The sequence below is a fragment of the Esox lucius genome, chromosome 10 (genome assembly GCF_011004845.1).
Source record: "Esox lucius isolate fEsoLuc1 chromosome 10, fEsoLuc1.pri, whole genome shotgun sequence".
Classification (NCBI taxonomy): domain Eukaryota; kingdom Metazoa; phylum Chordata; class Actinopteri; order Esociformes; family Esocidae; genus Esox; species Esox lucius.
Window position 1 is genome coordinate 10191164 of NC_047578.1, and position 25376 is coordinate 10216539.

Below are 25376 nucleotides of genomic sequence, written 5' to 3' on the forward strand. Positions count from 1 at the left end.
GATGGAAGCATCAGTATGTCTCTGTAAGTGATTCAGGTCTGATTCTAGCTAGCCAATGTAGCAACAGAGAGTTTGTGTTCTCTGCGCCGACACCAACTCAGATGAGTCGACCAGGACTGATGCATAATGATACTCCAGACAGCCACAACTCATTGACAATTTACTGTTTAGTACACAATGTGCCTAGATCTCACAAGAGCATCTACACATAGATGTGTTTGTGTGTTTAGTAGAATTACAATGAGTCAACCAATGTCACACAGTTTTAATGTGAAAATCGAAAGGTCCTCTTTGATGAGAAACATCTAGATAATAGTTTTTCCCGGACATACAACATAATGCATAATTTCACATTTGCTGGCAGAGGAAGGTTATTTCCACATAACCTCTGTAGACCAAACAAGCAACAGATGTCTTGTCTATTGTACATTCCTCACATAGTCACTGAAGAACGCACCTAGAAAATGAGTGCTGCAGAGGATCATTTTTGCTAGCAAACACATTATATGCTGATTGTAATCAAAAGGCCTGTACTTGCAATTGGCACTGTTATTTTATTAATATGTGTATAATGAAACAAAGTTGTACTGGTATACAGACAATTTTCTTTTTTCAGAAAACATATTTGTTCTCAATCTGGATCAAATATTGTTTTATTATTTGTTAAAATAATTAAATAAATTCTAACTAGAAAACCTGCAAGCACCATCAAAGAAAAGAACCATAAAATCCAAGAAACTTGAGACTTGGGTGTATCCTACAAATAGACAAACCAAAATTTGAAAATAGAATTTCAATTGTAACTTTTTTTGATTATTTTTTGTTGTTTTTACATATAAAAAGCTAGTGCAAGTACAATATTTTACACAAATTACAGAGTATGCACACAAATGGAGATAAAATAATAAAGGTTTGATCTTTTCCCAGATAACAGCTCCTATCTATCTAAAGCCTGTATGAACATGTTATGCTTTCATCCATTTCCAACTGAGTAAGGTGCAAAACACTGTCCCTCTCCCAAGATCTTCACTTGACACAGATCATAGACATGGAAAAACTAGATTGGCGTAAGACACTTTCTCACAATGTGCCTGCAACATCTCACAGAAATGTACAATACCCTCAAGATCCTTGATTTAAATGTAACACCATTAGGATTTTCACCATTAGAAGTTTCTACTTGTCAAAGTTACACTTTCAGTGCAAACTTAAACCCCTCATATTCATGGGTGACTCTCCCTATATCCAATATGGCCATATAGCTAACATACATACACCCATTCTTTACTATCACACTGTGACCAATCCGGAGTAACAATGTCTTTTTTGCGCCCAAGATCAAGTGTAAAACAATCCATGTCCTCTCCAAATAGACAACTTAATCTCATAAGGACAATACCAGCTCCACCTGTACACTATGTCCTGGCTATACTGCTTTGTCCAATATTCACACTGGTACTCTAAAATGCACTAGTGTGAATGCACTCTAGACAGTGTGCTAGCATGGACATGGGACCAATTCAGGCCCGGCTTCCGTGCAACATTTTACATAGAACAGACCACTCCTTTCATTGGAATGACCTCCTTGGCTTCTTCCCATAACCTCTCACAATACATATCTGTCTAACTGTTTGGATTCAATCAATGAAATAAAATTAATAATAATTAAAGAACAGCTACAAGAACCAGGAAGTTGTAAATGTGTGCGCAACGAGTGTAATGTAACACCGGTCATTGTCTTTCCTCCTCAACACCAGCTAAGAAATCACACTGTCCAACAAGGGAGTACTGTAAGCAGGGAGTAGTGTGGTGTCACGTGACTAGGCCAACACTAGGCCTAGCAACTCAGCCATACAAACAGAGACGACGTGGGGCTGGTGAGGCTGCATGGACCCCTTCCAGAAAGTCTTGTCTGCTTGGTCAAATGTACTGTACAACCTCTTTGTTTTTCTGTTCACCCCCTCTTTTATGAAACATTCTCTGTTGGGTTGGGGAGTGTGGATGTAGTTTTGTGTGAAATATTATATTACAGATGTACAATATCCTATAGAGCATTCATTGGCAACATAAAAAAAAAAAAACATTGGACATTTATATTTATCAATTTCTTGATGATATCTCAAGGTTTCTTTTCTTAAGAGGTGCGTTCATATAGATCTCAAATACATACACTGACAGTTTGGATTGCTATATAAGACAGTGACTGACACTGGGGTTGGTGGTGATCAACTACAAGCGTCTATACAACATGAATTAGTTGTTGGTTGATTTGCTCTGGCTCTCATCATGTCCAGGTCTGTCCTTGCCTGACTTGCCAGTCCTTGTGTTAGGTGGTTCTCAGTTCTCTGTGACTGGCAGAAGACAATGCCACTGTCTGCAGATGTCAAGCTCGTGTCCAGTTTTACCAGCAGCCAAACCAAAGCTCAACAGAGACCCACTCCCAGACATGTCTTTACCCACAAGGCTGTGTGTTCCGAACAGTAGACAGACAACCTTTACTGACCCGAGCTGACAGACGACCCCTCCCTGGGCATCAGTGTGTAGGGGTCAAAGGTCAGAGAGCACAGAACGGACGTATCTCTGAGTGAGGGTCTATCTGTCTGTCCGCTCTTCATTATAGCATGAAGCAGGATAAATTGTTGCAAGATGACACCGCTTCACTGCAGGAACACAACAACTCGTGACACCTAACTCAGCCACCAAACTGAGAGGACATAGCCATCTCCAGCATTTAACAGTTTAATAATAATAATAATAATAAATAATCAATATAATACAATATATTTAGATATTTATTATATAAATATAATAACTAATAATAGTAATAACCCATATTGAACAGCCCACCAACATTACATTGGGTGAAACTTAACTATGGAGTTAGTGGGTGTGTTTTCTCTGCCTGAGTTGGATATCCAGATGTATGGACATTTATTGACAAGACGTCAAACAACAGTCAAGTTTGAACAAAGGAATCCTGATTGAATTCTGTTCAGTTTAAACACAAAAATGTGACAGAACCTTCTTTTTTCCATAAAAAATGACACAAAAATAAAACAAGAAACAAGAAAAACAACAACGCGTGCCTTTTCTTTTCGATTCGCTGAAACTCACACCAACATTCATTTTATTTGTCAATATGTGCAAGACGTAAATAAGCCAGTAAAAACAGACAACGTCAGCTGTGTGTTCTCCCCCAATGAGGAGGCTTGTCACAAAGTCACATGACACATTCCCTAAACAGACGTCCAATAACGTCTCCTCACAGAGTCAAGTGCTACAAAGGAGACCAACACAAGAAAAATAAAATTTTATAAAGAAATGTAAGGTCTTTTATACTCTAGGATCAAACTGAACAGCAAAATCGGGTGCGTCGATGAAAAAGTTACTTCCTGTTTAGAAACGTGGAACCAGGAAACCGCCTAGTATCTCAACTCGTTGGACCCAAGAACGTGTTGGACACTAGATGAAATAGAGTGAAGAGTGGAAACACTACTTTTTACAAACAGGCCATGTGCAAAAAATTTGATTTGAGCAGTCTCTCTCTCTGTCCTCTGTTTTTATTTCTCTTATATTCTCTGTCTGTACAAACAAAGGTTCTACCTCTCAGAAAGGCCTTGGTCTGAGATGAGGGTTTAAAACAGACCTTTAGGCCAGACCTTTAGGGAAGATCTTTATATCAGACCTTTAGACCAGACCTTTAGACAAGACCTTAAGGGCAGACCTTTAGACAAGACCTTAAGGCCAGACCTTTAGACAAGACCTTAAGGCCAGACCTTTAGACAAGACCTTAAGGCCAGAGCTTTAGGCCAGACCTTTAGACCAGACCTTTCTTCAAGGTTTACAAAGTGCTGAAGCAGTATCAAGTCTACACTGTTAAGTCAACTACTTTAAATGTGCATCTTTATTGGTAGGTTTTACAAAAGTGGTCCCCACTGATATATGAGGTTATAATAACTCTGTCTTTTCTCTCTGTAACTTATAAGGGGTTAGTTATCTTAGAGCTGATAGGAGAAAACACCACACACACACGCACGCACACACACACACACACACACACACAAGCGCGCGCGCACGCTAGTACACATAAAAAACAAAACATCATAAAAAAAAATGCTGGCAGGGACAACCTCATCTCAAGTTTAAACAAGAAAAAGTATCCACAAACATTTCCATATACCTGGATGTATACTAGCCTTTGTTAAACAGACGTGACAACATGCTCACGTGACCACCGACACAATACAGAGCAACCAACCACACTGTGTTGAAGCCAGGAGCACCGAGCACCCAGGTCCTCCTATTCAAACAGGAAAGTGCTTTCATTTTCAGCTGTGACTTGGAAACAGCATAAATTCACCTGGCAGCGTGTAGCCCCAGGCTTAAGAGAGTGGCCTACAACTACCCTATGCCCATCGTCACATTTACATACCAGGACTGACTTAATTGTACAGCGATCATGCCAGCTGCCCGTTTTGCCCATCCACTCCTATTCCCACAATGCAACAAGCCTTACGATAAGCGTGACTCCAAACACGAGTACGGTACGCCCCACCACGCCAGTAGCAACGCCTTCCTCCCCGCTCTCTTTCATGTGTTCTTCTCTTTCTTGCATCACTCTATGATTGAGGTGGTTTTTTTCCTGGACTACAGAATGTAGAGTACTCAGTCTCCAGCTTCGTTCTGGTCTGACCGCGACGCTGGTTCACCGACAATGCATTCCATTTGCCAAGGTCATACCGGTGGGCCTGTGAGTGCTGCCAAGATTACACTCGACACCCAGGCAATATGTGCACTCACTCAGTCGCCTTTCTCATTCACTCTCCCACAATGCACTGCACTCTACCGAGCCCTAACAGTCTGAGGTGAATAAAACTTGGGACATTTTAGGGGTACAAAAAAGGTGTACAGTACATAGCACAAAGACACGTACAGCACATGGCTAACACGTCGGACATGGAAAATGCTACAAAGACTTGGCACAATAATGGGAGAGACAATCTATACACAAAGACAACTATTGCACATACAGTTGGATTCAAAGAGCAACAGGAATAATGATCCGCATAGACAACAACTGGGACTACCTGGTTTTTCCTGAACTAGAAAGCAAATATCACAAACAGCAGGTTTACAGAGTGAATTTTCCACGAAGCTCTGCTCTTCACTTAATCTGCTCACTACTTTATTTTAACCACGCACAACCTTTCAACTCCAATATAACTTCTCCAACACCCTTATAACTGTTCATAATATTTAAACAACGAGGCATCTCCACATTCGGGGTTGCATTGGGCCTAAGAACCATGCACCATGGGCCTCAGTCAAGCTTTATTGGCCTTATACAATAAAAGCTTAGGTGCCTTAAAGCTAATATAATCTGTTTACCAATGTAATAAGAACATTAAAAAGTGTTTTATATCACACCCATGGCATAGCCTGATATACCACAACTTTTAGCCAATCAACATCTAGGGTTTGAACCATTTGTTTCATAAGGTATTTTATATTATGTGAAATCTGCTGAATTAATTACCCCGGTCCTCTACCGTCTTCCTATGCTGACCACTGGGTTGCTGACCACTCCAGTTAACCTGGCACACTGACTGTGAAGATGACCTCAGCAGACAGGGTGGCTTTGGGTTCCTGTGTGTGCATGTATCCAACAGGTCCGACTTCGCTGAGTCTCTGGGTTCACCTCACTCTCACACAAGCTGTTCCACTGGAAGATGAATGCTGTTACTTAATAAATCTCAAAAAGAAAATAGTGTGTCTGTGTGAGAGCGGAAGGAAATGGTGCTGGAGAAAATAAAAGACAGCTGCACATATAAGGCCTGGCCATCTAGAAGGTAGGTAGCTAGCTAGCAGTTGGTGAGGGCAAACTAACAGGCTGTCTAGAAGGTAGCTAGCTAACAGTTGCTGAGGATAAACTAACTAACAGCCCGTCTTGAAGGTAGCTAGCTAGTGTATCCCAAGTGTAAACCAACAGATCTAGAAGGTAGCTAGCTAGCAGTTGCAGAGGGTAAACGAACAGTCCACCTAGAAGGTAGCTAGCTAGCATTTACTAAGGTAAACTAACTGGCTGCTGAGGTTCTAGAGAGGGTATAAGAGAGGCTGGCTGGCTATGGTTATGTTACGAGTACCTGAACTACGGGTCAGAGGTTAGAGGTCGCTAGCAGGTGTAGCATTTTGCGTATTGTAGTCCATACGTACTGTCTGTCACTGCATATATGATAATCTCCCTGAATTTATTCAATGGCAGGCCGTGCAACTTTAAAAACTTAATTGGAATTAAATGCGCTGAAATGACTAGACTGGTTTGCTAAAGGCTGGCTGAGTTCTTTGAAGGGACTGAGTGAGTCTATACGTGTTTATGTGGGAGCGTCTCTTTATTTTGGTTCTAACATTGAGGGAAACGTTTTTTTTTATTGCAGAGAGCTTCTAGAAGGAATGATTTACATGTTATTGCCAGCCAGTGAGGGCAATGGGGGGAAATGCTTTTTATTAGTTTGGTCTCCAGAGACACAGCTCCCCCTTTCCTATCGCTGGCTGGCCATCAGAGAGAGGTGTGAGAGGAGGACAGCTCTAATGGGTTCTAACATAACACCAATAGTGGAGCCAACCTCCAGCTACTCTCCAGTCCTCCAAATAGTACTGCTGTTGCCTCAACATTCTCTCTCTCTCTCTCTCTCTCTCTCTCTCAAATACAACTATACAAAGGCTGGCTTGATGGTAGATGCTTGTTGTAGCTATAACTATTGCTATAAGAAAGCAGCCCACACACAACTGCCTTGGTGCTTTGCATTTGCACCATAAAAACATTACCTGAAAGGGTTTGGTTGATGAGTGCTGTGTGTGATTTGCTTTAGGTGTTTTGCTGTATTTTCCCATGGTGACAGTTTAGGAGGGGCAAGTCAGTCAGAACAATAATTAATCAGGGCCTCGTTTTGGTTCAATGTGTATGAATAAAAAACCTAAACAAAAGACACACACAGAATGTCACAAAAACACATAAACACACAGACACACACACAAACTACCTCTAGTAGACAAAATCATACAGTGTCATAAAACAAAAAAGGAAAATGCACTGCTGTGGTTTTGATCTGAGAAACCCTGTTTTATTATAAAAAAATAAAGCATTTTCAAACCGTATAAGGGGTGTATACTCCCTCATCCACCACTAGCATCCATCCGTCTAAATGCATTCATCCATCCGAGTAACACATCCATTCATCACCACGCGGCAGCTTCTCCGCCCAGCTGGAGGTAGAAGTTGCTCTTAACCACAGATCTACAGTCAGATTACCATACACCAACTCTGAAGACTAACCATTAGGCAGATGAAGTAGACATCTGAACCGGGATCAGGGGTTAAAAGCCACATCTACAAACGTCTCCTATTCTGACACACCTTCTTCCGCCCCAAAACACACCTAAAAAAAAAGTCAATCCGAGATCTCAACAGGTGTACCTGCTGGTGGCCCAGCGCCAAAACTGACTAACACGCCTCCACAATGCGTCTCAACCAAACCCCCAACATGTGAGCGGGACTTGCCAATGGTGTGAGTGGCAGTGCGACGATCCAAAGAGGAGCAAAGCCGAGTTCGTCATGGGCCAATCAGCAGGTAGCACACTTGTTAAGAAACTGCTACATTTCAGTAAAATGGGGTTTCAGCTCACTGTGTGTGCACGTGGGTGTCTATGTATTTGAGCGCATGTTTGAATGTGTGTATGTGTGTGTGTGTGTGTGTGAACAACCCGGCTGAAAACATATGTCAGAAATGGCATCCTATTCCCTATATAGTGCACTCTTTTGGCCAGTGCACAAACATTTTACAGGTTGCCATAAAAAACATGGTCACACAGTAATGTCCCCAACTGACTACCTCTCCAGATGTGCAAAGTGCAAGATTTTCTTAAGTAGAACTCCAAAAACAGAAAAAAAAGTGGACATTTAACATAGGATATATCATATGTAAATTATATGATATTTTTATACACATATACAAACCCATCCCCCATACACACACATACATACACACACACACACACACACACACAGTACAGCGCACTGAGAACCACCATCGTCTGTGTGTGGTGGTTGGATATCTTGGCTTCTCATGTCATTTATCATCAAGGGGGAATATCTATGCAACAAACGTGTTCGTATATGTAAAACTTATATCAACAAGTAGGAAATACTTACAATCCTGGCCTTTAGAAAGTGCCTGCCTGTGTGTGTACGGCAGTGTGCTTGTGTGGGTGTGTATGTACTTACACATTCATGCGCACTTGCATACATTTGTATATTACAAACATACATTATGTATATATGACACCCTTCAAAAAGGATGTGGTCTGGGTGTCTAGAACTTGCTTTCGGTCTCATCCACAACATTACTGGACATTCCCACATTGCTCATCCCCTCATCCTGCGTTATCCCATTCTCTAAATCGTCTTTTGAATAACTTTTAACCTTTAAAAGTCAGTTGTGACAAAAAAATTATTTTTTTTTGACCACACCCATATTTTGAAGAGCATGTTTTGAGAAAGTGCCTTAACAAAGCTGTGATATCATCCTCTATTGTCCTTTCTTTCTCTTTCCCTCTCCTACCAGGCACTTTCTCCATCACCTGTCACATTCATCCATTTTCAAAGGTTGTGTAACCACATCATTATAACCCTCAAGACATCAGCATGACCCCGTGACATCATCGTGACTCTGACATCATGAATCATGACCCTTTCACCGTTCAAAAGTGCTGTTGCCGCAGAGTTCTACTTACTCCTCAAGTCTAAATAATAAAAACATACAGTACTGTGTTAAAGGAGATTTTCACTATTTTCCAACTTGATGTTAGTTGGCTACTCCCACTGAAAGTAGTGTATGGGCTTAGAGAACCTGGAATCCATTGATACATTGTCTTTAAACAACCATTACAGACTTTATCTAACGTTCATGCTCTACTAGCTACAAAATCTATGTAAGTTATAACAAATTCTCCTTAATTTCATCCCAAATTTGGTTTGTTGTCACTAAATGTAACTGCCCCATTCAAAATCTCGCTTTCAAAGTAGAGAAAAAAAAACTTTAACAACCACAACAACATCAAACAGATTTTTTTTTAAATGCTGATAACCTCATGACCTGACCAATCAGTAGTCTACATTAAGGCTGAGTTGGCAATCAGCAATTTATCTGCTTATGTTAAATAGCCAATCTGCTAACATAAACTGCAATCATTTAGAAGGAAATGTATTTTACTGTAAGCAATTATATGTCACATATCATAGAGATCTTTAAATCGTGGCTAATAGGTTATTAGTGATTGTGTTGATTGATTTTGCTAGAGGTGGTTTAAGTTTGTATTGGCTGTTAAATGAACACAGAACAATGGGTTACGTTTTCTCTTGGCACATAAAACACTTTCAGGATTAGGAGCAATGTAATATTCTCCTTTAATGAAGATATAATAATATTAATATTTTTCTTATCAGCTGGTGAGTGTGACAGGTGTACAAAAGCAAGTGCTTCAATACAACATCCCGTCCCTGCATTCGCTAAACACTCCAATCTGACTCTTTGAGACAATATCCTGTCCCTGCACTCGCTAAACACTCCAATCTGACTCTTTGAGACAATATCCTGTCCCTGCACTCGCTAAAGACTCCAATCTGACACTTTGAGACAACATCCTGCGCCTGTACTCTCTAAAGACTTCAATCTGACTCTCTAGCAGTGTCCTAGTCCCTACATTATGAGTAACCTTTGACCCGGGCCCATAGGGATAGGATATCCATAGGGATAGAGGGTTGGTCAAAAGTAGTGCATCAAGGTGGCCTAGAGGACACAAGTTTGAGTCGCCAAGAATTGGAATTCAGCCCACCGGCCACTGACCCCCTTCACCATCTTTCCAACACTGGTCAGTATCTGTTGGGACTGCCCCTCTACTTAAAAATACCGTTCCAAGACAAGTTGTGGACTGTCTAGGGAATTGTGTGCCTTTTGAAACATGGTTTGGTTCTGTCTACCTCTCACTCTGTTAGAATCCCGGTCATAAACCTGTTCATCATCATCTTCCTCTAAACATGTAGTCACCCCAGTATGACTGCAAACATAAGCATTGTTAGGGTCGAAAGTATTAAAATGAGACATATAACTTAACAACCATGGTTGAAACTCCACCCACCCTACAGTAAGTGAGCCCTGATCTCCAAGTTTTAGACAATCATCCAAACAAATACATCATAATCCACTCACTGGGTGGAAAGAGGGGTTTCAAAGGTGAGAGGGGAAATATTGAGAACAAAACTTAAAAACCTTTCCTTTTCAAGAAAAAAAAAGACTTCACTGTTACCCAAACACAAGAAAGGAGGCAAGTTCCCTCTCTCTGGTGGCACACTGGCGCGGCCTGATGACCTCACCTGGCTGTTCTGGCCCTGCAGGATGACATCACCCAGATAAGTGGTCTAGACGTATGAGTGCCGAGGCATCCTGTGCCCCTTTTTTAGGATTAGATGTGTAGTTCAATTCTTACGTCTGAGACAAATAAAGGAAATACAAAAAACACTATTCTATTTATGAGGTTTAAAATTTCTGACAGTCATTTTTTGCACAGTCTTGAGTCGATCGGAATGGATGACATCATATCAACTCGGTCTGTAACGATGGCAGCATAAGGCATGGATAGTGTTTCCGTCAAGATCTCCTGAACCCTTTAGTTAGTAGTGCCCTGAACCAGGAAGTGACATCACAAATTAAGTAACATCATTCACTGGTCTACGATACAGCATCTTAGTCACACCCTAAGCACTATGGGAAAACGAACTACATTTATAATTAATTTAATTGTCCACCTGCGGCCATCAATTGACCAGAGAGGTATGAAGCAGCGCACTTGTATGCCACACACCAACCAATAAAACATTCATTATACTTCACAAAACCCCTCGCCCAGAGATTTGTGGAACAAACCTAAAGCAATTGCACTGATTACTTGTTATCTAATACCAAAAATAACTATTACAATGTTATTACTAAATTGGACTTAAAGTAAAGTGATAACATGTAAGTACAGGTAATCCAGACAGACATTAAAACAAAAACAAAAATCAAAAACAAATAGTTAAAATAAACATTTCATGAGGGCATTTTTTTCTTGTTTCCATAAAATTCTTCATCTCTCCAATCAATTCCAATATCAATTAACAGTCAATTCTGTCTCCAGCCTTTTCTACTTGCCTATATTGGACCTGCCTTCGATGCTGATTTTAACCTCCTGAGTGATAAAGGATGGTCTGGGCAGGGTCAATGGGGGCTCCTCCTCGCTCTTCTCTACCTTGCGCCCCTCGGGGGCCGACCACCTCCTCTTGCGGCTCACTGGCCTGGCGGTACCACTGCTGGATTCCCAATTTCCACGCTGCCCTCCTTTCAAGCTGGCCCCCCCCCCAACGCCAAACCTCAGTTCCCCATTCTCAGAGGCAATCTGAACACCTCCACCCACCCCAACCACACCTCCGCTCCTCGATCCTCTCTGGCCCACCCCGTTTTCTTGCTCCCCGTGCCTAGCAGACCCTCCTCCAACCCGGGAAGCCCTGGAGGGTTTCAGGGGCCCGTGGATGGAGCCCATGTTGCAGCTGGTGGTGATTTCCATGGCCTGGTTGTGTGTCTGCTGGGCCTTGTTCAGGGAGCCATTTCTCAGGTTCTTCAGGGTGAGGGAGATACAGACGTCCCCCACACAGAGCTTGGTACAGGGCAGTTCCAACAGCTGAGTGGTTCGGTCCGGGGAGCAGGAGGACCAGCCCTGGCCAAACACGAAGAAGGGATACTCCACAAGCACCTCCACACTCACCTGGAGCGACCAAATGGGAGAATGAATGAAAGAGGTTGAGGAGAGAAAAACTGACATCAAACATGAATTGAACATAAAGAAACAACCTCAAAGTAAACTTTATCAAAATGCAACCACTTCCAAACTGGTTCACGTGGCCTGGACCCGATATCATGCTCAGCTTGTTCATCTAAAAGTTATTTTGAACCTTCTACATGGTCTGTGTGTCATCATCCTCACACCCCGACATGGAAAAGGATGTGGGAAAAGTCCCATGTGATTTGAGTTGGCTTTGTAGCTGAGCGTAACGTGAAGGTATGGATGGAGATGGGTGTCAGGCGTAATTGACAGTGGAGGTGGAGATGGTCTAAGAAGTGTTCTTATAAGTGTTCACACAGCAGACTATGAGGCATGTACAATCCTCAAAAACCGCGAACAAAAGGGAAACTGAAAATAGAACTCTATCATATAGCCTGTCAAGTCAACGCGATACAAGTACATTGCAATGTTGTAGATGTAAACATCTCTGGTTATTCACGGTCTGGCCCTTACCTGTAATAATCAAAGTTGCTATTATTTTACCAACATGATAAGTGCTTGTTGAACAAAAGTTTGGGCGTCATGAAGTTATAAAAGGGCTTTCTCACCTGAGCTCGGTGCTCGCCCACAGAGAACTGCACGATGGCAAAGTTGGACGCGTGGTTGCCGTCAATGCGTTCCACGGTAGAAGAGTCTATCTTGAGCTCGCTGCTGATCTCAGCGCTCTGGATGAAGTCCTCTGTCTTCAGGTCCTCCACACGCTTCAGCTCACCGTTCGCCAGCTGGATGATGGAGCCCTTGATGAAGTAGGGGGGCAGCGAGGGGCCCGGGGCGGCCGAGGAAGGGGCGGAGGAGGGGGCGGGCGGAGAGGGCACCACTGGGAGGTGTAGCTGGCCCTGGAGCACCCCCGCCCCAGGCCCGACCGGGTGGGACAGAGGAGGGTACGGTGCCGGGACCTCGAACAGATGCTCCCCCTTGGGGTTGGTGTTGGCTGTGGCGGCGTACGCGTGGGGTAGCGTGGAGGGGAGGGGCTGCGGCTGGCTGGTGGCGGCGAAGTGGGCGGCCTCCAGACTGGTGACCCCGGCCCCGCTGACAGGGATAATGATGGGTTGAGACCCCCCTGGGATGAGCAGATGCTGGGGCAGAGCGGCGTGATACTGCTGCCCCCCGGCGGCCCCAGCCAGGTAGCCGATGATGGGCTGTCCACCCGGGCCGGCCTGGTAGAAACTGGTGGAGAGTTGGCCCAGGGAGAGGGGCGATGCGTCGCTGGCACTGTGCGTGGTCTGGATGACCGTGTGGGTGTGGGGGGACAGGGAGCTCACGGCCGCCTTCAGGCTCTCCACACTGAGCGGCGGGGGAAAGGTGAACGTCGAGGGGGTGGAGGAGGGGGTGCGGGACATAGGTTTACCCAGCTGGAGGCCGCCCTTCTCTGGGTGCGAGGAGGCGGCGGAGGAGGCGGGCAGTTTGTCAGGGCTGTGGTGGTCCGGTCCCCCGTGGCTGTTGGGCACCAGCATGAGAGAGGTCCGTAACCCTGAGGCATCATGGGAGGTGTAGGCCTCATAGTGATGCTGGGAGCTCTGCTGCTGGTGGAGCTGGTGGTGCTGGGAGGAAGAGGCGGTGGAGGAAGTGGAGGGGGTGACTTGGCTTTCCTTCCTCTCATAGCGCCCCCTCTTTTCCAGCTCCCCGTTGTGCAGATCTCTGGACCTGCCCTCCTCTCTCTTCGCCAGGGGCCCCTCGGGGCCCGAATACTGAACCAGCAACGGAGAGCTCCCGCTGAAGGCCAGGGTATGGTGGGAGTCGTGGTGCAGGTGGTGGGTCCCTCCGTGGGGCGAGGAGGCAGTCCGGGGGGCCGCGCCCAGGGGAGAACTGGAGATCGGGACGTAGTGGGGGCCAGAGTCACTCGCAGCCAGGACCGGGGGCAGGGGTTGGGACTGGGGCGGGGGGCGACCTGGACCCACCGAAGGGTCCGGCTTGGAGCACTGGGAGATGATGGTGGTGTTGGGGTAGGTGGAGTCAGCATGGGAGCGCTGGGAAGCGGAGGTGGGCGGAGGGAGGAGCTGGGAGGTGATGTAGCCAGTGTAGGGGCCCGCGTACGGGGAGCTGAACACCTGGAGGCCGGGGGGCAGCTGGGTGTACTGGAGGGAGGAGGGGTAGATAGTGGGGAGGGACGTTGTCACCACTTTCGACTGATGTGATGAGGAGGAGGACGAGGAGGATATGGAGCAGATGGAGGAAGGGACCAGGAAGTCCGTGTGTGTGGTGACGGCGGGGCAGAGCGGTTTGTACTGGGGCCCGTCGGACTCGCTGGGCGTGCCGGCACGCTGCCCACCTCTAATGCCATCCCCGCCGAAGTCTCGATCGTGCGCGCTGTTGTGACCGCTGGCTACGCTGGCAAGCCACGCCAGATTTTCCCCGCGCTGGCTCTCGCTGGTGGGCGCCATCACCAGGGGCCTGTCATCGGCAGTGCTTGCGGGGAAATCTCTCTTCTTGGGCGGCAGACACTCATTGCTTCGCTCCTGGTTGGACTTCATGCTGTGGCGTTTTCTCTCCCTACTTCCTGTTGCATAAACAAACCCGGCTGTCCACTCCACCTACTGTTCTCTTCCTATCTCCCTTGTTCGCGTCTGGGCCTCGATCACTGTCACTCCTGTCTTTGGCTGTCTGTCTCACTTTCTCCCTGTCTCTCTCACTCTGCTGGTCTGGCCTGGTTTTCCTAGTTGACAGCCTTCAGGTACTGGTAATCTGGAGTCTGGCTCCGGGCCACGGGGAGACCGGGGAGGGCTGTCGGAGGAGGTAGAGGAGAGTCTGTCCCGTAGCTCAGCGCCTGTTGGACGTCCGGCTCAGCGGGGAGCAGGGAAGAGCACACCTGCCGTTGCCGTGGGAGCAGCGAGAGTCACACCGGGCGTTGTCGTGGAGAGAGGAAGAGATCCGTCTGTCAGCTTCATGCGGAATCATTTCCCTCCGAGAGCCAGCCTCCTGGACGGCAGTGGGAACCTGGGGAAACGAAGAGACAGTGCACGTGCACGCGCACGCGTTAGAATGACCTCGCAACGACCGCAAGGCAAATTTCACCACACACTGCGCCACCAATGACATTTCCATCCCAGCTGGAGGAAAACAGAAACAGCGGATTGGTTGTGCGCGGGGTTAAACAGAGCACACCGGTTGGCCAGGTGAGCCTTCCATCTGTGTGCCGGGCGGAGATCCCCCGCAGAGAGAGAGAGAGAGAGGAACAGTCAGCAGAAACCTCATCAATAATGGACACACAGTATCTGCGCTCCGACCAGACTGTCTGCAGTTGCTCCCGTGGCCCCCCAGTGAGCAGCGTTGAAACAGCTTAAACGCACGGCGTCTCCAGACGTCCCGGGCACACGCTGAACACCACAGTGGGTCTGGTGTGAACCTTTTGCTCCGCAAGCACATTACAAATGGCACTGACATGCCTCAGACAACCACAACCCCTACTGCTACTATGACGACAACGACTGGGCATGTCGACACAGACAACCATCAGACAGGTCCCAACATGGTGTGTGTGTGTGTGTGTGTGTGTGGAGGGAGGGAGGGAGGGAGGCGGCGGGGTGGGTGTGTGGGTGTGCGTGGGAAAGAGAGTGCTGCAGGCATTAAGCTTTTATGTATTGTTAACTTCCACAAGCTTGTTTGAAGGCTGACACTATAGCCAGCTGAAACACATCAATACTTAAACAGGCACTATAACTGTTGTGTGTGTGTGTGTGTGTGTGTGTGTGTGATTGTATACGGTGTGTGTTGCTATTACTCCCTGAGCTTCATTGATTGACACCGACCTGTGTCTCTGTCTGTTGTGTGTGTGTTTGTACGAGAGAGTGTGTGTGTGTGTGTGTTTTTGTATTTCAAACGTAGGCCAATGATCTATGATGAAAGTATAATAGCACTTGGTGTTAGATGCAAACACACACACACACACAGACACATGCCCACACACACCACACACACACAGACGCACACACACACACACATATACACACAGACCCACACACAGACATTTGACACTTATTCTGATCATCTTTCCTGACTCCTGTTCTGAGTGTCATTGCTGTACTAATCAAGGGGGTGCAAAAAGTTAAATCAAGTTCAAAGTTTATTCATCAAATGCCCTGAATAACTCAGTGTCATTCCGAACAATTACATTTTGTGACATGGCACACGACATCTACGTAGTAAGAATTAAGAAATATGTAAAGCAAAAATATAGCAATAATATGCATAACAATGTGAACTAGCAGCAATTTGAACCAGTGTAGAATGGGGCCCTGAAGGCAGGATCATTGGACCGCCTGCAGCTGCGAGGTTTTTAACTGGCACAAGAAAGAGAGAAAGCATCACTCCTGTACTGGCCTCTCTCCACTGGCTACCTGTTAAATATAGGATTGATTTTAAGGTTCTTTTATTTGTTGTTAAGGCCCTACATGGATCAGCACCCTCCTATATTCAGACCTCCTTAGCCAGCACTCTTCCTCAAGGACCCTTAGGTCTCTGACCTCCTTAGCCAGCACTCTTCCTCAAGGACCCTTAGGTTGTTCAACGAACTGCTTTTGTGTGTTCCGCTGTCACGTTTGAAATTTTAAGGAGATTGCGCCTTTTCTGTTGCTGCTCCAAAGTTGTGGAACAGCCTACCTTTATATATTAGGTCCTCTACAAGTAGCAACATTTTTAAATCCAACCTTAAGACCTTTCTTTTTTCTTTAGCATTTGAGTCTGCAAATGGTTAGGAAGTTCTGTTTATGTTTGTCATGTCCTATGAATATGTTTAGTTGGCAATATGTTTTGGTTGACATAAGTAGTTTTTAAATGTGCTTTATAAATACATTTTACTTTGACTTTGACCTGTAGAATATGTATCACACATAGACGAGTAACAATAAAAATATAAATCTCATTGAATAGGAAGAATAACTACCTTTCTCATGTAGAACGGGAACAGCAGATGAAAGCAAGCTGTTGTTTCTGTCAACATATTATAGAACCCCTTCACCTGTTAATTCAGTCTGTGACTACATCTAGAATAATTACAACACTAGTCAGACGAAGCGCAGTAGCGCTGCATTCGTCTGTCCTTTGTCAGGATTCCCATTGTGACGGTTCATTGTTCCTTTAATAAAGACACTCAATGCAACGTGCTAAGGGGAGAGAGAAGGAGACTGAGAGAGAACGGGGAGCAGACAGAACAGCGTATTGATGAAGGATGAGTGTACACACACAGATCAGTGCAGTGTGTCTCTCCAAAACAGCCATATATCCCACAGAGAGTCGGTCCCTAACCCTTTCATGCTCAGGGCCCCCTCATCCTCTCTCTCTATTCCTCCATCCTTCCTTTCGCTCCTCCTCTTTCTATCCATCCCTCCTATATTCATCCCTGCTCTCCTTCTCTCTGTATACCCCCATCTCTTCCTCTCTATATCCATCCTCTCCTACTTTCTCTATTCCTCCTCTCCTCCTCTTTCTATGGCTCCTCACCTCCTCTCTCTCCCTCCACTCCTCTCTCTCCCTTCACTCCTCTCTCTCCCTCCACTCCTCTCTCTCCCTCCACTCCTCTCTCTCCCTCCACTCCTCTCTCTCCCTCCACTCCTCTCTCTCCCTTCTCTCTTGCTTAATTCTGCAGGATTAGAGATGGAGCTAAATCACTGCACTGTACCTCCCCTGGAGAAAGATAGAGGGAGAGAGGGAGTGGGAGAGAGTGGGAGGGAACGAGGGAGGGAAGGAGCGTGAGAGAGGGAGGGTAGGAGAGAGAGAGAAAAAGGAGGGAGGGAGCAAGCAGCCTCTACTGACCTACATTGGAGAAATAGAGAGTATTAGTTCACTGACAGATTCCTATTCAACATACACACACACACACACACACACACATACAAACTATCCTACACAAATACATACCCAAGTGTGCACACATACAACAAAAAAACACACAAATACACTCACACACACTGACATACAGTAGATAGGGACATTCACATACACAGAAGGCTAAAGCCTCTGCAGAAAAAAACACACTACGAGATTCAATCACAGACACACGGTAACATGACCTCAGTCTCAGCTGAGTCAATCACCAAGGCAACATACTGTAGATGTCCATAGGTCGAGTGAAAGAAAACATCTGCATGTGAAATGAGAGATGAATGTCTATATTTGAAGTGAGGGATAAACGTCTATATGTAAAGAAATCAACGACACCAGAATTATTTCCACGGACCGTTCTCAGTAATAGTTGGGGTTAGGATTCTGTAGGCTCTGATAAGAGGTCTAGCAGTTAGAGAATCTGACCAGTTACTGAAAGGTTACTAGATCAATTTCCCAAGTTGATACGATGGAAAATGTAAACTGCTTACATGGTTTCGACCTCACAACATATGGAGTCAAAGTAAATTACAACTGCCAAAACCGCTAGTCTATTTGCATGTAATAGCGTTTACCGCTGCCCCTACCGGCAGGTTATCAAGTCATATATAGGAGTTTACAACCCACCTGGAGAAATGTTTAATATTGACCTTTATCTCCTCCCTGCACCCCCTTGCTTCCTCCACACTCACAACGCCACAAAAGCCTGAATGCTGTGTCACCTGAATCTAGCTGAGTGCTGCATGGATCCAAACATAGAGAGCTGTGTCTCAGATGACCTGTAACCAAAGCTGCCTGCCTTGTCCTCAATCAGTCTGCATGGACCACACACACACCACACACACACACACAGACACACACACCCACAGGCACACACACACACACACAGACAGAAACACACACACACGCACACACACAGACACACACCCACAGGCACACACACAGACAGAAATACACACACACACAGACACACACAGCCACACACACACACACAGCCTGTCTATTTACAGAGAACAAAATATACATTAATAGCCTACATTCAATCAAATAAAATATGTAGATGACATGCATATATATGTATGCTTTTCTAAAATATGTTCAATGCCCTGTAGAATTATTGGCACCTTTGGTAAAGGTGAGCAAAAAAGTATATAAAGAAATTACATTGTTGGTTATCAGTTTCATCTTGACACTCATAACATGAGACATACAAACTTCAACTGATGTAAAAAATTATACTGAAAACACTTTTCAGAACAATGTTTCAATATTAAGGTCCTGGGTCCGTGCTTGTGCATTCTCCTGTTCAGCTCAGCCCACAGGTTTAATGGAGTTTAGTTCAGGGGACTGGGATGGCCCTTGTAAAAGCTTGATAGTGTGTAAAGTTATTTTTGTGAAGATTTGGAGGAATGTATCACTGTTCTGTTTGAAGATCCAAAATGTTTACCCTTTCAGAAGAGGCAGAAAGACTTTGCTGAAAATGCTTCTTACTTGACAGAGTCTTTGGATGCAAAACAGCCCCACAACATCACACATCTACCACCATACTTCAGAGAGGGGATTAAGTCAACGTCTCCATTACCATCCCTCTTTTTACTCCGAACCCACTTGGGGTCTTTTTACTCCGAACCAACAGCGTCTAAACAGGTGCTGGTGTTTTAGTCCTGATGACAGCAGAGGCTTTATTGCAAGACATTCAAATTTACTGTTTGCATTTAGGTGGCATCTAACTGTAGTTTGGAAGACTTAGAGACCATGAGATTTGGCCAACTTTTTGCAATTCTATATTTGTGATTCATACATATTATTTTTACCTCTGAAACCATCCTCCACATTGTGTGGGCAAAATACACATGCGTTCTCTTTCAGGCCTGTTCATCACAGCTGCAGTTGATTTAAACGTCTCAACTGCCCCACTGATGAAGATGGGTATTTTCAAGTGTGTAGAAATTTGCTTTAATTGCAGCCATTGCCTAATTGATGAAGGTTAACAATATTTGTGTCTTTTATTTGTGTGTTCTCAGACCTTCCACATGGTGGAAGATGATTAATGGAGTTGTGTCAACTCATTTTTATACCCCAGTGAACCAGGAAGTCATGGACGACAACCTAAATGTTCCTAATGACTCATATTAAGTTGACCAAAGAAGTAAATGCAAAATATATATATTTTGCATTTACTTCTTTGGTCAACATAATCTGAGTCATATATATAAATATATATATATATATATATGTATATATATTTCTACTTGATTTTGTTCATAACAATTTTCAGTGGTGTCAACAACTGAGACTGACAGGCATTTTTTGAATGTAAGATGAGGCTGATGAACAACAATACAATTTGTTCCTAGCATTTTTTTGTTAATCTGTCCCAAGGATGACAGTAATTTTAAAGAGCACTATATGTTTTTAGGAATATATCACTATTGTTTTGCAAAGCTAGAATTAAATAAATGTTTTGTTGGTGAAGTGCCTAGCTATAAATGTTTATTTAATTGGAAAACAGATTTGACATGAAATCATAATGCATACAAGTGAATAATAGACATGTAGGCTGTCTCTAGTGACACTGTCTGTTGCTGCCACACTATTAAGATCTTTGCCAGCTCCCACTTCAACTGTCTGGCAATGAGAGCACCAGCAAAGAGAAGCAACAAGACTACGCCCACTGCTTTGGAAAGCCACAGGCCTTGTGGGTAAAATGATAACCCCAATATGAAGGCTGTCTCAAAGACATTAGATTCTTTCTGTAGTACATGGCTTTTTTCACTCTTTTTGTGTCTTCCCAATTCTAGCAAAGGATTGTATCCTAAAGAGCCTATTCAGGCTACAACAGTTTTTGAGACAACAATTTCATTTAAATAACATTTATATAATATGTAAAAACACTTTTCTTTTCCCACTACCAAGGACAAACTCTCACTGTGCCACAGGTACATAAGATGCCTGACCTGGAATGAGTATAAACTCCCAGACTGTTGTTTACCCGGTAACTATGGTGCTCTCCATGCAACCAGGGCTGTTGTTTCTGATGGTAGAGGTTTTCAGGTGCCAATGAGAACCAGACGTCCTATGTCACAGCTGATTCTATACCAATACACATTTAGCAAGACATTGTCTTTAAAACCTCACGGGAGTATCCCTCCGGAAAAGTGACCCACGTTACCTCGGATCGTGACAATTTACATTTTCATTGTGTTTCCGACAACAAATCTGGCAAGAAGTCTTGTTCGTCTAAATCAAACTGTCGTAGTGTAAAACCACTCCCCCAGTTTTGAGTGGAAAGTTAAGTGACATGAAGTTTAGACAACAAAAATGTAAATGATGCTGAAATTCTGTGATGATCGGGTGAAGTCTTCACCCTGCCATTTGACATCCAGATAAGGTAGTCTGTGTTGTCATGAGAGCTAGCATGATTTCCTAAGTTCGCCAACGTTAGCTAAGCCAGCAACTCCAGCCGGACATAGAAACTACATGCGATATAAATATATCTCAGCTGCCTCAGCATTATGGAAGCGTTCATACTAAGCTGGAGGCAGAACTTTACTGAATTCACCTCTAAATATATCACTGCCGCCTCAGCAGTACAGCAGTGTTCTTCCGAACTGGAGGCAGGAATGTACTGAATTCTCCTCTAGGTTGGTATGTTGGTAACCTAGTCCATCAAAAACAACGCTATTTGCCAATTTCTGTTTCCTCTCTGTAGGAAAGGCACTGAGACCAGACCAGAGAGAGGCGAGGGAGGTAGAGCAGTGACGGTTGCACAGACTGTACAAGCAGCAGTCCACAGATGAGCACCACGCTCACAAACAGGGAACAAAATGTCAGTTTGGCAGCTTGAAACACCAGACTCTTTGGCCAATCAAAGTATCCAGAGGGGTGTGAAAACACAACTTCTAGGAACAAAGTTGATTAACTGGCAAGGCTGAACGTAAAATACGATGTAAGGGGCGTGTCAAGAGACATTCCTTCAACCGGAGTAACAGAACACTTTCCACGGAGAGATTTAAAAGGGATGTAATCCTGTAGCATTCAAACGATTTGACCCCACCCCCAAAATGTTCGTTTTTTTTATGAATAATTCCTGCTGCCCACAACCTTTTGACCTGAATTCCTTTCTATTTCATACGAACGGGTGGGGCAAAGGCTAACATTTGAGAAGGGTGATTACCCTTTAAAAGACACCGTTTAAGTATACACATTCATTGCAATAATGTGATTTAATATCAATGTAGGTCTGTCTTTGTGTTGCACTGAACTACTAATGTTCTGTATTATGTCATGTTTGATGTTTTGTGAGGATTAAAAGAACACTAGCTGCTTTTGGCAGTAGTTGATGGGGATCCTAAAGATATTCAACAGACAAAAATAAAACAAGAACAAGCGGAGAAAACACAAATAATATAAATAGATTGCCTATAGAAAGTCTCCACCTCCTTCACATCTTGTCACGTTTTTCATAATTTCATTTTGACTTGTTTCTACTCACACGGAACTAAATGCATGAAGCTCTGAGGCACTGACAGGACACAATCTATGAAATCCTGTCAAGTCTGTAGACTTTCTATAGACACTGTATGTTGTCACAGAGAGGAGAAAGCTGGCGTGCCAATATAGACCTCTATATGCGTTGTAAGGTCTGTTGAAAACGTGTATGAATACAGTTGACATAAAGGGTGCGTGTGTATGTGTGTACTAACCTCTCCCCGTCCAGCCCTCAAAGGAATAACTACAGCGTGATACATTATCTCAGGGCTATATTTAGTTGGAGATCTCCAGCTTGTGTAGTATGGTGACTGTCTTACTCCTCCCTCCCTCCCTCTCTATCTCACTGCATCCCTCTCTCCAACCCTACCTCCATCTTCTCCCCCTCCTTCTCCTCTCTCTCCCCTTCCTGTGAAAGTGTGTCTCTTTAAAGGCAAAGCAGGCGGGGAGCCCAAACACGCCAGCCACTAGCTTCACTAGAGCCTAGAGCTCCTTTCTCCTCTCCCCTGATTACACCCCCCCCCCCCCCACCTCGCACACACACACACACACACACCATGTATAATAAAGAGAGAGAGAGGAAAAGAGAGAGAGGGGAGAGAAAGACAGAGTGAGAAGAGAGTAGAGAGAGTAAAGTGTAGGAGGGAGACATAACACAACAGAGTAGCCATCAGAAAACAAGCACTTAAACAGAGTTGCATGACTTGCACTTTCTACACCCCTCACGCAGGGGACAGTCACCACGCTAGTTAAGAGAGAGAGGGAGAGAGAGGGGGAGAGAGGGGGAGAGAGAGATGTGTAGGAGTGGAGAGGAAGAAAAGAAGACAGGTACGACATGGATAGGACGGCTCAGACAACTCACAGCACAGTAGAATACAGGACGGCATAAAGCACATAGGGAACAAGCATAGTAGAAGACAGACAGACAACAGACAGACAACAGACAGGCGACAGACAGGCGACAGACAGGCGACAGACAGGCGACAGATAGGCGACAGACGTGGGGTGTAAAAGCAAGGAGTCAAGTGGCTTACCAGTGTGTTCGGAGTTGTTCTCTGCTGCATGCTACCAGCCTGCCTCTCTCTCGCTCTCTCTCTCTCTCTCTCTCTCTCTCTCTCTCTATCTTACACACTCCCCCTCTCTTACAAAACACGCCAGAGGCAAGCTGTGTCTCTCCGTCTCTCTCCTTTTCTCCTCACCCAGAGCGAAGCGGAAAATCCCAAACAGAGTCCTGTTAGAGTGAGGTGTGCCGCGTGTCCTGGCCCCTGCCTCCATCCACCTGCCTCCATCCACCTGCCTCCGTCCACCCTCTCTACCTTTACTCCATGACAGCTGACAGGAAGTTCCCCCTCTGCCCCTGCTGCCTCACGGGCGTGCACAACGAACACACTCACACACACACACACACACTGTGAGTGAGAGAGAGGGAGGGAGCCCTGCACGCAGCGCAGGCAACGTGTGTTATGCAAGCGCTACAGAGAGAGAGAGCCGGAGGACAGATCTCTTCTACACACACACACACACACACACATACTAACACACACACACTAACACACACACACTAACACACACACACAAACTGGGCTCCTCCCACGCCTCGCTCCACCAACTTCATCAGGTATTCATTCAAAAAACACACACGCCAGCTGGCACACTGCCCAGATTCACAAAGGAGAAGGGAGGGAGAACCAGGAAGGGAGGTTGACATTCTGAGAAGGGGAGAGCTAGAGAGAGAGAGATGAAGTCAAAGGGAGGAAAAGAGAAGAGGGAGGGACGAACGAGGGATAAAGAGATCTAAAGACATTAGTGAGAGAGAGAGAGTGTATGAGACAGAGAGGACATTGACAGACTGATACACACATCACCTCACAGACACCCACACAGCAAGACATGACCAACGCTATGAGAAGCAACCCCGTGACAGAACAAGCCCATCGCCAATACTCACAGATATCATAAAACTACAGGCCCTCAGAGAACACAGTCAAAAGTGTCATGAAGCCATTTCGATGACCTCAGGCACTACCGCTGACGAGCCCAGCACAGCCTCCCTCCACCACTAGAGGGCGTAGTGGCTCCTCTCCTCCCCACAGTCAGAATGACTGGTACGATGGAGCAGCCAGCTTCAGTTGCTGTTGTGTTAGCTGACCTAGATAATGTCGATTTAGAAATAAATACAAAATGTTCCCTTCTGCGGTGAGGAGAGACGAGGGGTGTTTTCAGCAGCACACCACAAACACACTGCTAATGTGTCCCAGTAGACAGGCCGAACCCATGAAGGCCTAAACACAACGCTACTTCCTGTTTGTGTTGGGGTTGACTTCCTGCTTAACGGCTCGGGGGAGTAGGTAGCTAAAACAGAGTCGTGCTTAAAGTTCAACCAGTGCTGCACGCTCCAATTAGGAGTGACGGTGGTAAAACTGAAATGAGTCTCATCAATAGGCACATAGTTAACTGTCACATTAGGTATGAGGTCTTATTTCAACAATACATTATGACATCGCTAGGAGCTCTACGGCAAACAGGTGACGGAGCAGAGCACTCGAGTCAATACAATTCGGAGTCAATAGTCTCTGTGGGTGGTTTGTTAAAGTCAATCTGCAGTGAACTCAACTCAACTCACTCCTACAGCCCCTGCAAGGCCACGAAGGCTTGTTTGTTGCCGTAGCAGCAAATTAGCTACGCTCAGGGTTTCCGGCCCTTTAAGATAATTACATTTGTTTGTGTTGCTTATTTAGAAATGGTTCAGTCACCTGAGAGGAAGAGGAGAAGGGAGTGGGGGAGAGTGGGGGGAGAGTGGAGGAGAGCGGATGAGAGGAAGAGAGAGGGGGAGTCGAAAAGAGACAAAGGAGTAGAGGAAGAAGGAGGGGTTGGAGAGGAGGTGGTGAGTAGACAGAGTGAAGAAAAGATCATGCAAATAAATCAAAAGGCGTATCACAAATCAGCTGCTGTTCTGACTTTCTCCCTCACTCCCTCTCCTTGGCTTTTCTCCCTCACCCCCTCTCCTTGGCTTTTCTCTCTCTCCCTGCACCTATATCCTATGTGTGTGTGTATGTGGGAACACATGTGGAGGTCACATGACTCTGTCAGTCTGTTGAAGCACAAGTGTTTCCAAATGGCCCCCGAAGACCCCC

The 25376-nt window shown here is 45.1% G+C and overlaps 1 protein-coding gene across 11 annotated transcripts in view; it reads right to left on the minus strand.

Moving 5' to 3' along the window:
- The window catches only part of atxn1a (ataxin 1a), a 107954-nt gene that overhangs the window by 1013 nt on the left and 81565 nt on the right, over window positions 1–25376 (minus strand). For 8 of the 11 annotated variants that reach the window (XM_034294614.1, XM_034294613.1, XM_029122705.2 and 5 more), the window contains 2 exons: window positions 12483–14868; window positions 11247–11856 (listed from right to left, as the gene is read on the minus strand). In XM_034294614.1, the coding sequence (XP_034150505.1) occupies window positions 11247–11856; window positions 12483–14405 (2533 nt within the window). In that variant the 5' untranslated portion in view covers window positions 14406–14868. Of the gene's footprint in view, window positions 1–147; window positions 11857–12482; window positions 14869–15121; window positions 15400–23276; window positions 23892–25376 lie in introns of those variants that run through there. The other 3 variants (XM_029122710.2, XM_034294616.1, XM_010873366.4) reach the window with 3 other exon arrangements.